This window comes from Anastrepha obliqua, chromosome 6 (assembly GCF_027943255.1).
Source record: "Anastrepha obliqua isolate idAnaObli1 chromosome 6, idAnaObli1_1.0, whole genome shotgun sequence".
Taxonomy (NCBI): domain Eukaryota; kingdom Metazoa; phylum Arthropoda; class Insecta; order Diptera; family Tephritidae; genus Anastrepha; species Anastrepha obliqua.
The window spans coordinates 53,489,958-53,503,202 of NC_072897.1; the positions used below are offsets into that span (position 1 = coordinate 53,489,958).

At 36.4% G+C, this 13,245-nt stretch overlaps 1 protein-coding gene across 1 annotated transcript in view; it reads left to right on the forward strand.

Moving 5' to 3' along the window:
* LOC129250536 (voltage-dependent calcium channel type D subunit alpha-1-like) overlaps window positions 1–13,245 on the forward strand; it is a 342,952-nt gene that overhangs the window by 22,070 nt on the left and 307,637 nt on the right. Inside the window, exons 4-6 of the mRNA XM_054890155.1 lie at window positions 539–767; window positions 904–1,009; window positions 1,080–1,219. Of these exons, the coding sequence (XP_054746130.1) occupies window positions 539–767; window positions 904–1,009; window positions 1,080–1,219 (475 nt within the window). The remainder of the gene's footprint in view (window positions 1–538; window positions 768–903; window positions 1,010–1,079; window positions 1,220–13,245) is intronic.

The following is a 13,245-nucleotide window of genomic DNA, read 5'->3' on the forward strand; positions in this document are numbered from 1 at the left end:
TCTTAATATGTAATCGACCGTATCACGTCTCATGTTATCTCAATGGATTTTCGAATATCGAAAAATTCACAAACATGGAAACTTCAAAATGCGATATCTCAGTGAAAAATAAAGATATTTAAGCAAACTCAACGGCATTTAAAAGAGGAAGACTTATACTTTAAAATATTATACGATGTTTACTTTTTTATGAAGAGCAAAATCTGCGTAGCTACATAACCTCAAAAATGGGCAAAAACAGCGTTTTTGCACTTTTAGGTTAGGATATCTCAAAATCCTGACGTGATAGAACAATTTAAACCCCGGATTCGGATTCTACGCAAAAAATTACTTCGAAAATGACCCTATACTTTCTTAGAACAAAACGTTGTTGACCTGTGTAATAATCGAAAATCAATCGTACATGTATTCATGTATATGTACATATATTTTTTCATAACAGAGTTAAGTGAATTTCAAAAGTATAATTTTTCTTAACTATGCTACTTTGGTTAAAGTATATCTCTCTATTTTGCTATATAACCATTTTAATTTACAGCAAATGGTCCAATAGGCGCTGACAGTCGTCTTGGAACTTCAAACATTCCTGAAACGATAAACGGCACAACTATTGGTGGGGGAATCAATCAACAAAAGACAGCAACTACACAAAAGCGGCAGCAAAGACGGGGAGGGAAACCACAACCTGATCGACCTCAACGGGTTTTATTTTGTTTAAGTGTAAAAAATCCAGTTCGCTCCTTATGCATCAGTATAGTCGAATGGAAGCATCCTTTTTAAAGTTATATTTTTCATGCACCTCCTCACGTATATGTAATACTTATCTTCATATATATTTGTGATTGAAATACTGCGTTGTTTTCCTTAATCGTACAAAACCGATTTTTTATTATTAATTTATAGACCATTCGAATATTTGATTTTATTAACTATTTTTGCAAATTGTGTTGCCTTAGCAGTATATACTCCGTATCCATACAGTGATTCGAATGTGACTAATCAAGCGTTGGTATGTTTTTACCATTTATGTTATGCAACCATTGTTCGATATATTTTAATGGAATCCATTTTTCTTATAGGAAAAAATTGAATACGTCTTTTTAGTAATATTTACGGCGGAATGCGTTATGAAAATTATTGCATATGGATTTTTATTACATTCTGGCTCATATTTAAGGAATGGTTGGAACATTTTAGATTTTTTTATTGTGGTTATAGGGTAAGTAAAATACTTTTCATAATTTTTGAAAAATTATATTTTCCATTAAAAAATATATCTGATGATTTTTGACAAAGCAACTTAAGAAGACCTAGCACATTTTGCTAAATTTCTGGGTCCTAATGAAATATTTAAATTAATAACCATACATGCGTATAAAAAATATTAAATTTTGTGAAAGATTGGTACTTCTGATTTAAAGTCTACCAACTATTACTGCCAACATTTCTCCCCATGTATTGCTTTCAAAAGACATCTTTTTTACTCTTGTATCATGCATATATTTATATATACACTTTGTCAAGAATGAGTCTTGACATAGGCAATAAATTCAATATTTCAACTGTTTTTACAAACTTTAATACACAATTGTTTTATTAAATACATTAGGTGAGTTTTTTAATTAATTTAATATTTGGTATGGTAACCGTTAGCTTCGATATCATTTTGCAGGCGCTTTTTCATAGAATGGACCAATTTTTCAAGTCGTATACGTTCGATATATGCTGCCATTCCTCCATTATTGCAGTTCTTAATGCCGCTGCATTCTTTGGATGTCTTTTATGGACACTTTTCTTCAAAAAGGCACTCAAATTTTCAATCACGTCTATGTCGGGACTCTGGGCTTGTGTATCTATAACTTTATCACAATTATAGTGAAGCCACATCTGCACATTATGCTCCATGTGCCTTGGATAGTTATTATTATTATTATTGACATGTTCAGGTGTTACAATACATATAGGTATATGTACTAAGAACTTAGTCTATCTACAAAAGATTGGATAGTTATCTTGGAAAAATTAAAAATTTGGTTTATTCTCAGTGATAAACCCAAATATTTTGCACTGCCGACTAAGTTTGTTTTCAATATATTATTATTATATTATAAGTATTATTTGGCGTCCATTGTGCCGTTAATAAACACCCAGTCTCCTCCAAGAGTTTTATTTCGATTTTGTAAAGCTGTCAAGGGCTTGCGCCATACTTTGGTCGCTCTATCATTGTAATATAGCATTATTTTTGTCTCATCGCAAAATATATATGTACTAGCATTACCCAGTGGGCTTCGCACCACCATACATAAAATGTTTTTTTTTTATATCGCAAAAAATGTTTCATATTAAGTTTTCTTTATAGAACTTGTAAAATGTTTAAACAGTTGAATTAGTCACAATAGCCTTTTCTGTACTTTTTTAAAATTTGATTGTGGTGGTCACCTATATACAGGTAAGGTGAAAGAGCCGATAAACACTTGTAATTAAACTTTGATTCTTTAAAATCCATTTCAATTTTTTACGCTAAATAAATTATGCTAAAATAAATAAAGTTAAAAATGTTTTTCCAGTTCCTCCTGGAGCATTCAATTTTTTATTATATTTTCGTCCAAACCGACTTGCAATTCGATAAAAAATGGATTGCTAAAAATATTTGATTTGTGAACACAATAACGTACAAAATAAAATGAAATAATTTTTATTTTTATTTCTGATAAAGAAAAGCAACGTTTAATTTAATACAATTGTATACACAACATTTTTTGTTTTATTTTGTGGTGCATAAATAAACAAATTTTGTGGCGCTCCAACTCTCGAACATGCAACGTATAGTTGGCCGTGGGAAAAGCAAGTTTCCTCTAAATTAACTCCACACACCTGGAGCGTTTGCCCTTGGGCTTTGTTTACGGTCATAGCAAAAGATAGCCGAACAGGAAATTGAAGACGTTTAAATTCGAATGGCATGTCCGTTGGTATTAATGGGATGCGTGGTATTGGTACAATTTCACCTTTTGCTTTGCCAGTGAGAATTGTTGCTTGAATTAAATTTGGCATCAATTTCTTCACTGAAAGTCTCGTCCCATTACAAAGTTTCGGTGCATTAAGATTTCGGAGAAGTATAATCGATGAACCAACTTTCAAATTCAAATTATGCGGTGGCATGCCTGGTGGTTCCAAAGAATTTAAAAATTCGGCCGGATAATTGACTGCGTCTTCATTATTCATAGCAGTATCAATGGATTTATATGTTACCGAATCACCTGGCAATTTTTCCTGGATGTGGAAATTGATTTCGTTGACATTGATATTTTTTGGTGCTAAAATTGCACGTTCTCGTAACCAATCATGGTTATTATAATTTTGAACAATATTTGGGAAAACGCGATCAATGAGTTCTTGTTTTGATGATACAATTATGCAAAAATTATTCGGTAACATGATAAACCCATTTTGATCACTTGCAATTTTTCCATCGCCAATCTTCAGCAATTGCTTTGAAAACTCACGTGCTGATGAATCATTTTGAAGACGCACACGCATGTTGGTTGTCAACGAAAGCCTTTGTACGTGTGCCCACAAAAATGAACTTTTCAAACATGCATTAATTTCATCAGCTGGTGTTGATCTCGGAATAACAGGCAACGTTTGACGAAAATCACCAGATAACAATATTAATGCACCGCCAAACAGCTGTTGACTCTGTCTCAAATCTTGCAATGTTCGACTTAAGGCTTCCAAAGATTTTTTATGGGTCATTGGACATTCGTCCCATAAAATAATCGATGTTTGTTGCAAGACTTTAGCCATTCCAGAACTCCTTGAAATATTGCATGTTGGTGTTTCAATTGCTTGCATGTTCAATGGCAATTTCAAGGCGGAATGTGCTGTGTGGCCGCCATCAAGTAATGTAGCTGCAATACCGGAAGAAGCAAGTGCCAATGCGATTTTTCGTTCCGACCGAACCGTTGCCAATATCAATGATATCAAAAATGTTTTTCCAGTGCCGCCAGGTGCATCCAAAAAATACAATCCACCAGTGTTGTCATTGACAGCTTGCATCACTTTGTCATATGCATCTTTTTGTTGATCATTTAATTGTGGAGTATACGTTTGTACGAACGCACGCAATTCATCACGATCGAATTGCTGTTCGCGTTGCAATTCTCGTTCAAATAAATCATGCATTGGACGATTTGGTTGAGTCAATCCTAATTGCCCTAATGCTTTATTTGCAATAGTAAGGCACAAATCTTCGATCATTATCAAGGCTTCATTATACATTTCCAATGTCAGCAGCAATGCAGGATCATTTGAACGATGTTGAAGTCGAATCAAAATGTCTTCAGCCATAAAATCTTTGTATTTATTCCACAATTCCAGTGGATTTGATGGAAAACATGTTGATATTATGATCGCAAATAACATACGAATTTGATTTGGTGGAGATGAAATTGATGCATCACGAAGCGTAGAATCCCAATGCGTATCATCTTCCAGCAAATGCAATTGGTGACAACAAAACAACAAAAGTCGCAAGTAAAAACATTCAATATTAGCTGGACTAACTGTATAAATGCGTCCCAAAGCATCTGTTTGAAAAATACCTGGATAACCATCAACAGATGTGCCTTGTTTGCGACGTTGAAATTTTTTTGTTGGTGCATTCCATGTGAAATAGTGTGGCACTTCCGAATATAGCAAAGTCCTGGCAAATTCATCCGTTTCACATAACTGGAAAAAAGCTGTCAGTGTAGTTGCTCGTGGTTCTACTGCTCTTTGTGCGGCATTTGCAGCAGTGAAGTAAACACGTTGGCCGTTTTCAAGATGAACTGACAAATGTACAACAACCGGATGTCTGTCATGAATTAGAAACGATAAAATACGCCATACAGCTTCATTCGTACTAATATAGCGCCCCATTTGATACTGTAAAATTTCATCATGACTATTTTCAGGAGCCACTCCAAAAACAGCCATATCGCTGCCCTTATTCACATACTTGCAAATATATTTGATTGATTTTACAGAATTGCAATATTCTACATTTATGTGAGCGTTGAACATTTTTGACAGTATCGGTGAGTACGGAACTATCCACCGGTTATCGATTTCAACGTCTTGATTTTGAAGTTTAATTACAGTTGATTCACCGTTGTCTTCAGTTGATCGTCGACGATACTGTGGATATCCATCATCTCCTGTAATTGTTTCAGCAATCATTTGTTTTGGAAAACGTTTCGAACATTTGCCATCAATCATACAGGGAGAATTTCGATTAATATCACCACAGGGACCGTGAATCAAATTTTTTGTGACAACTTCGAATAATCCTGGGTCGATGGTTTGATCTGGAATTTCGGCCGATATGACAGTATCAATCATATCAGGTGTTATTTTGTGTACCAACCAAATCAAGATATGTGCGTGAGGTAAGCCCCTTTTTTGCCACTCTGTGGTATACATAAAGCACCGCACTTCTCCAAATACACGGAGTTTGACAATCAGATCCATTAATTTTTTCAATTATTGTTGAAATACACGGGCCGTTATGTCATGCCGATCTTTTGGCACCTGACCATCAAATAAACAATCAGACACATCGACCCACTTCGGATTGCATGTAAATGTGATGAATAGATCCGGTCGCCCATAATTTCGTACATATGTCATCGCATCTTGCGTATATTCATGCATATGACGTGGGCTACCAACATATGATGATGGTAAAATTGTTAAACGGCCGATATCATTCACATTTGTATCATTGATTATTGCGTCACGCAAATGTATGTATTCCTCTGATCTCAATCGGGCTTGATTGTGACGGATGAAATTGAATCTCTCACTTTCAATTTTGGCGTACATATCGACGATATATTGATGCGAAAGTTGATTGCATCGCAAAATAAAATTGTTTTCTTGAGGGCGAATCATCAATCGATACGAATAAAAATTCATCGCACTGACGGCTTTCGTTGATTTTTGACCTGTAATGTAAAAGTTAATTAGCGTATGAAAATTATTTAAAAATCATATTTAAACAAAAATAAAATGTGTATGTACCAGTTGTTGGATTTATCATTGGTATGTTGATATGATAGCCCCTCTCCAAAACAAAATGGGGTATTGCAATGCATCATAACGGCGATGGAGTTCTGAAATACGTTGTAATTGCTCATGTCTACGATACAAAACAATATCTCGTGGCCGAAACTGTTCATCAACCACAACAATGACTACTTCATCAATCGTTGGTACATTAAATCGTCTGGCGTGCTCCCCAATTGGTGTTTTATCGGCTTTTATTATGATTTTGTGGCCATCGGTGGGCATCAGATCGAGTGCCACTTTGAACAATTGCACCAATTCATTGTGTTGATGGAACATTGTTTGCAATTCATTCACGATTGATCTTCTCGTATTCGTCGAAATTGCACAGCGCTGATCTAATTCACGATTCTCATCACCAATAAAATATATTTGCAAAAATTGATGGTCACCATCTGGGAATGGTAGTAAAGACCCAGCTCTATGGTATATTTGACCTTGAATCTGTAAAGTTCGAGAAATATATGTAGATAACGGATCTGAATATTTAAAAACATCGAACACATCAAACGAAGTAATAACCTTAAACGTCGGCATAAATCCATCTCTTATAATATTTGTAGCTCCGAAAGATGTCATTTGAAAGCATGAATTGTATTTTTTAATGTTTAAGAGGAAATGCTTCGACGTTGGTGAATTGCCAAAAACCAATGAATGCAAAGGTTCTGGCGGAAGTTCTAGCACCGGAAATTTGACTTTCCCACCGGCACAGCACATACCAGGCGTTTCGTTTCTGAATTTAGTTGCTTTGCAATGTATACATTCTACATTCATTTGGCCAATGTATGCATGCATGCTGTAATCAATGGTGGCATCGTAATTGAAAGCCGCACGTTCCATTTGATGTATATCAAAAACGGACGTACGCCCACGACGGTTTCTTGGTGCTTCACTATTAATCGACTGATTTCTCCGTTTGTGTCGTTGTGTTTCCACTTCATTTCGTCGAACACGATCTTCTTCACTTTGTGATCTTCGATTTAATGCTGTAGCATTTGATTGAAGTGAGCGTCTGACAATGTTTGCTCGTCTTGTACGTGGCATTCTTTCAGTACAATATATTACTAATTAAATGTAATAGCGAAATATTGAAAATTATTTCAAGAAATAGTATATTACAGGCATTTCGTATGAGAGGAAACCATTACTCACATAAAATGTCAGGAACGGCTGCACCGATTTCAATCAAGTTTCACACAAACCACCTCCTCAAAGATAGAAAAGAACTCTAAAATTCTTGTGTTAATCGGTTCGGCGGCTCTTGAGTTATAATATTACCAAGAGAATGTAACTTATTTTTATGTATATAGAATGTTTGCTCGTCTTGCACGTGGCATTCTTTCAGTACAATATATTACTAATTAAATGTAATAGCGAAATATTGAAAATTATTTCAAAAAAACAGTATATTACAGGCATTTCGTATGAGAGGAAACCATTACTCACATAAAATGTCAGGAACGGCTGCACCGATTTCAATCAAGTTTCACACAAACCACCTCCTCAAAGATAGAAAAGAACTCTAAAATTCTTATGTTAATCGGTTCGGCCGCTCTTGAGTTATAATATTACCAAGGAAATGTAACTTATTTTTATGTATATAGAATGTTTGCTCGTCTTGCACGTGGCATTCTTTCAGTACAATATATTACTAATTAAATGTAATAGCGAAATATTGAAAATTATTTCAAAAAACAGGATATTACAGGCATTTCGTATGAGAGGAAACCATTACTCACATAAAATGTCAGGAACGGCTGCACCGATTTCAATCAAGTTTCACACAAACCTCCTCCTCAAAGATAGAAAAGAACTCTAAAATTCTTGTGTGAATCGGTTCGGCGGCTCTTGAGTTATAATATTACCAAGGGAATGTAACTTATTTTTATGTATATAGAATGTTTGCTCGTCTTGCACGTGGCATTCTTTCAGTACAATATATTACTAATTAAATGTAATAGCGAAATATTGAAAATTATTTCAAAAAAACAGTATATTACAGGCATTTCGTATGAGAGGAAACCATTACTCACATAAAATGTCAGGAACGGCTGCACCGATTTCAAAGATAGAAAAGAACTGCTCTTGAGTTATAATATTACCAAGGAAATGTAACTTATTTTTATGTATATAGAATATTTGCTCGTCTTGCACGTGGTATTCTTTCAGTACAATATATTAGTATTTGAATGTAACAGCAAAACATTCAAAATTATTTCAAGAAATAATATATTACTAATTGAATGTAAAAGCAAAATATTGAAAATTATTTCAAGAAACAGTATATTACAGGCATTTCGTATGAGAGGAAACCAGTACTCACATAAAATGTCAGGAACGGCTGCACCGATTTCAATCAAACTTCACACAAACCACCCCCTCAAAGATAGAAAAGAACTCTGAAATTTTTGTGTTAATCGGTTCGGCGGTTCTTGAGTTATAATATTACCAAGGAAATGTAACTTCTTTTTATATATATAGGTAACGTCGTTCCAATAATATTCTGTTTCGGAAATGTGGTTCAAAGTAAAATACAAGCGTTTTTCTACAGACGTTTTTGTGCAGACAGAAATGGTTTCTTGCGTGCTTATCTCGAGGAATATTTATGGTGCTGTATTACTTGACGTACTACTTCATGAGAGACAACAAGACCACACTTCTTGTTAAGCTCCTTTGCTAGTGTTCTGAAGGAAATTCTCGAGTTTTGATCCAATTCTCCACCTGCACGCTATTGCTCTAATCTACCCTCTTTTTCCACCCGATTTTTAACATTATAAACTAACTGACGTGTTGCCGAAAACATTTCAGACAATTCCTGAACCATTTTACCTAAATGGTAATTATAATGTAATAATTGCGTATTATCAAAGGATAATCTTTGCCAGGTATTTTAAAAATACAATATTTAAATTTGAAGTCCGAATAAAGCAAACAATTTTCACTGAATGGTAAAACGAAAGCATCCAATTGATCATTGCAAAGCAGAGATAACGGCAAATCGAAGTTATACGTACAACACATTCTAAAGAAATTGTAAAAGCAAAATGTAAAAAAAAATTATGGAAAGTGTTGAAGTAGTGTGTTATTTGTTCTTGTTGCTTTAGTAGTTGTTTTTCCAAAGAATTTGAAGTTTTTGTTATTAATTCCCTTTAAATGCTGTAAATAAATATGAATCAGTAGAAGCAAGAAATCAAAGATAAATAAAGAGTGCTAGTTTTCGCAAATGAAGTCGAAAAATTGAATTTATGTTCTATGTCAAAAGTCATTCTTGACGAACTATATTACATATATATAGATACATACCTACAAATGTAATTGGCGCTTACACACTTTTTAGGTGTTTGGCCGAGTTCCTTCTGATATTTGTTGCGTGCGTCTTGATGTTGTTTCACAAATGGAGGGACCTACAGTTTTAAGCCGACTCTAAATGGCAAATGGTTTTTTATGAGAAGCTTCTTCATGGCAGAAATACACTCGGAGATTTGCCATTGCCTGCTAAGGGGTAACCGCTATTTGAAAAAATTTTTTCTTCATCTTGGTGTTTCACGGAGATTTTAACCTACGTTCTCTCTGAATTTCGAATGGTAGTCACGCACGAACCATTCGTCTACGACGGCTGCCACTCTCGTATTACTTTTTGGTATTTGGATGTATTGCGGCCACCGTAGGCGAAAGAGATGGTGTGTAACTATCATTCGGAAGTGCCCTTGTTCGAATCTCCGGGCATATATATATATATATATACGAGTATAATTGGCGCGTACACCCTTTTCGGGTGTTTGGCCGAGCTCCTCCTCCTATTTGTGGTCTGCGTCTTGATGTTGTTCCACAAATGGAGGGACCTACAGTTTCAAGCCGACTCCGAACGGCAGATATTTATGAGGAGCTTTTTCCTGGCAGAAATACACTCGGAGGTTTGCCATTGCCTGCCGAGGGGCGACCGCTACTTGAAAAATGTTTTTCTTAATTTGGTGTTTTCACCGAGATTCGAACCGACGTTCTCTTTGTGAATTCCGAATGGTAGTCGCGCACCAACGCATTCGGCTACGGCGGCCGTCGGCGGTGTGTAACTATCATTCGGAAGTGCCCTTGTTCGAATCTCCGGGCATAAAATATGAAATAATAAATAATAAGAAAGAGCAGGCAATAGCGAGCCTTCGAGTATATTTCTGTCAAGAAAAAGTTTTTATAAAAACTAATTGTCGTTGGGAGTCGTCTTAAAACTAAATGTATAGAGTATAGAGAAATAAAAAATGTTGGCAAGGGCCAATTATTAACATGATTGCAGCTCTTAATACAATATTAAAAAAATGCATTCGATAACCTTGGTGTCGGCATATTACGAAAATACCAATCTGCATAGCGTTATTTGCGCTGCAACAAACTGTTATGTACTCCTGAGGTCGGTTCCTTCAGAGGTCGGTTGAAACTTTCGATCAATCCGAAGCGTGCCTGGTATACTCCTTTGTGAAGTAAGAATTGAAAGTTCTACAGGAGAAAGGCTGTTAGCTTTTCAATAGGGCCAAGCCAATTGGAGACTGGGGCGGCTATAGAAGTGCCTTCACGCCGTACAATAAGGAACTGAAAAAATCAAAGAGAGAATCTTGGAGGAAGCACTGTGAGGAGATTGAATCTCTTCCAGCGGCTACTAGACTCCAAAGGTCACTCAACAAAGTTCACTCAAATGGCCTTTCTACTCTCAAAAAGGCGGACACTGGTTTAACAGAGAGTCTGAAGGAAACTGGACAGCTTTAGCTGGACACTCACTTTTCGGACTATATCAGCGTCGTTGAGGACAGTGAAGACATCGGGGACATTCGGTTCCTAATGCCTATATGTAGGGAACTCGCCCTGAGCCGTAAAATCTTTAGAGTGAACAAAACTAAATGGGCGATCTCCACTTTTAGCCATGTGTTGATAACATACAGCCGTGTCTACTTCAGCTCAGCATGAATGTATTAGCACCCGTCTTAACATATATTTTCAGGATACGACTGGAATCAGGCATAGTGCTTAAAAATTACAGTACAGATAGGGTAGCTTTCATTCCGAAAGCTATCAAAAAGCCTTTCGGCCCATAAGCTTAACCTCTTTCCTACTCAAAGCCATGGACACAATAACTGATCAATACATTAGAGATGGTTTTCTTAGGAACTCGCCTTTTCATGTGAACAATACGCTTACCAATAAGAGAAGTCGACTGAGACTGAAATTGTCGTATGTATATCGGTTGACATTATGGGGGCTGTTGATAATGCTTCTTTCAGTTCTGTTGAGGAAGGAAATAGATAGACTAATTATAACGTAGGCTCTCAACATGCTGAATAATAGGACAATAATCTTTAAAACTGGGCCGAAAAGATTGTGTTAGGTTAACCAAAGGATGCCCCTAGGGAGGTATTTCTTCGCCGCTCCTTTAGCTATTGCTCCTTGCTTCAAACTCTCGATGATTTCGGATACAAGGTTCGGGGCTTTGCTGACGATCTAGTTAATATGGTTTTAGGCAAATTTGACTCTACTATAGCCGATCGCATGCAACTACTTCTCAAAATTGCGCAATACTGGTGTCAAAAAAAGGGATCTCGATAAATCTAAACAAAACATGTGCGGTACCTTCCCCCGAAGAAAGAAGCTAGGCTTACTGACCCTAAAACTACGGAAAGCAAACCTAACTCTATCCGGGGATGTGAAATATTTTGGAAAAATCCTTGATAAAACCTGAAAAATCATTTATCGTACATCACAAATAAAGCTTTGAGAGCAATACACAAGTGCCAAAGGCTTTACGGTAAAACATGGGGTCTGCGGCCAGAGATGATGGCATGGTCTTATAAGACAATAATAGTGCCAATGATAACCTACATCTCTTTTGTATGGTGGCCAAAAGTAGACCTAACTAAGACTTAGATGACACTTAACAAGGTATACAGAATAGCTTATCTGAGCGTAACGGGAGCAATGCGAGCTTGCTCCACAATGGCTCTAGAAATGGTCATTGGACTTATTCCACAACATCTTGTAGCCGAACGGTTGGCAGTTAGTGCAGTCCTAAGGCTTCCTAATTTATTTCATCTTAAAGAAGTCAATCTTACGGGGCATATAAGAATTTTGGTTTCAATCCTGAACTCTCCGTGCCTGACGGCTTGTGACAAGATGGAAAGAAAACTAAAATTCTCCAAGAATTTCAAGGTGGTCATTAGTGATCGTGCAGCATGGAGAAACAATGAAATATCTTTACAACAGGGCGCACAGATTTGCTTTACTGATGGGTCCAAAATTGGAGCCGGCAGTGCCGGGGCTGGAGTTGTCTTCGTAGAGGCACGCGTGGTGTCAATATCAACATTCTCTCTTACAGTCAAGTAGCTCTGAAGACGCTAGAAAGCTTCTCACTCCCATCGAGGTTGGGCTGGGAATGTTTTAAAATTCTCAAAACTCTAGTATCAAGAAACTGTGTTACTCTGATGTGGATGCCGGGACATGAGGGGCAAGAAGGGAATGAAATTGCGTACACTTTAGCGAAAAAGGGTGCAAATAATCCCTTCAACAGAAAAACTATGTAATAAATTTTAGAAATAAAAAGTTCATATTGGCTGAAAAATTTAGTTTTAACAATTTTCGGCTTTAGTCCATGATTTTGTAAACAGCGCTGCACAGCTCACAGTAGCTCCAATAATAAATAAAGGGTTTTCTTATAAGAGGTGTTAAGATCAATGGTTTCGTTGCTTGTGTGACACGTAGCGCCGTCTTGTTGAAAATAAACGTTGTCCAGATCAATACCATCCAATTCCGGCCATAAAAAATTATTAATCATCTCTCGATAGCACAATTCATTCACCGTAACTGTTGCTCCAGCTTCATTTTCGAAAAAAATAAGGTTCAATGACTCCGCTGGACCATAAACCGCTCCAAACAGTCACACGTTGAGGATGGAGAGGCTTTTCAACAATAACTCTTGGATTTTCTGGGCCCCAGATCAGACAAAGATGATTTTTCGAAGGAATTCCGGATCCTTTTCATGCATTTCAACGACCCTATCAGCAAAGACACGACGTTGTTGATGATCGGCCGGCTTGAGTTCTTTTGTTAACTGGACTTTGTATGCCGTAAGACCCAATTTTTTATGCAAAATACGGTGTAATG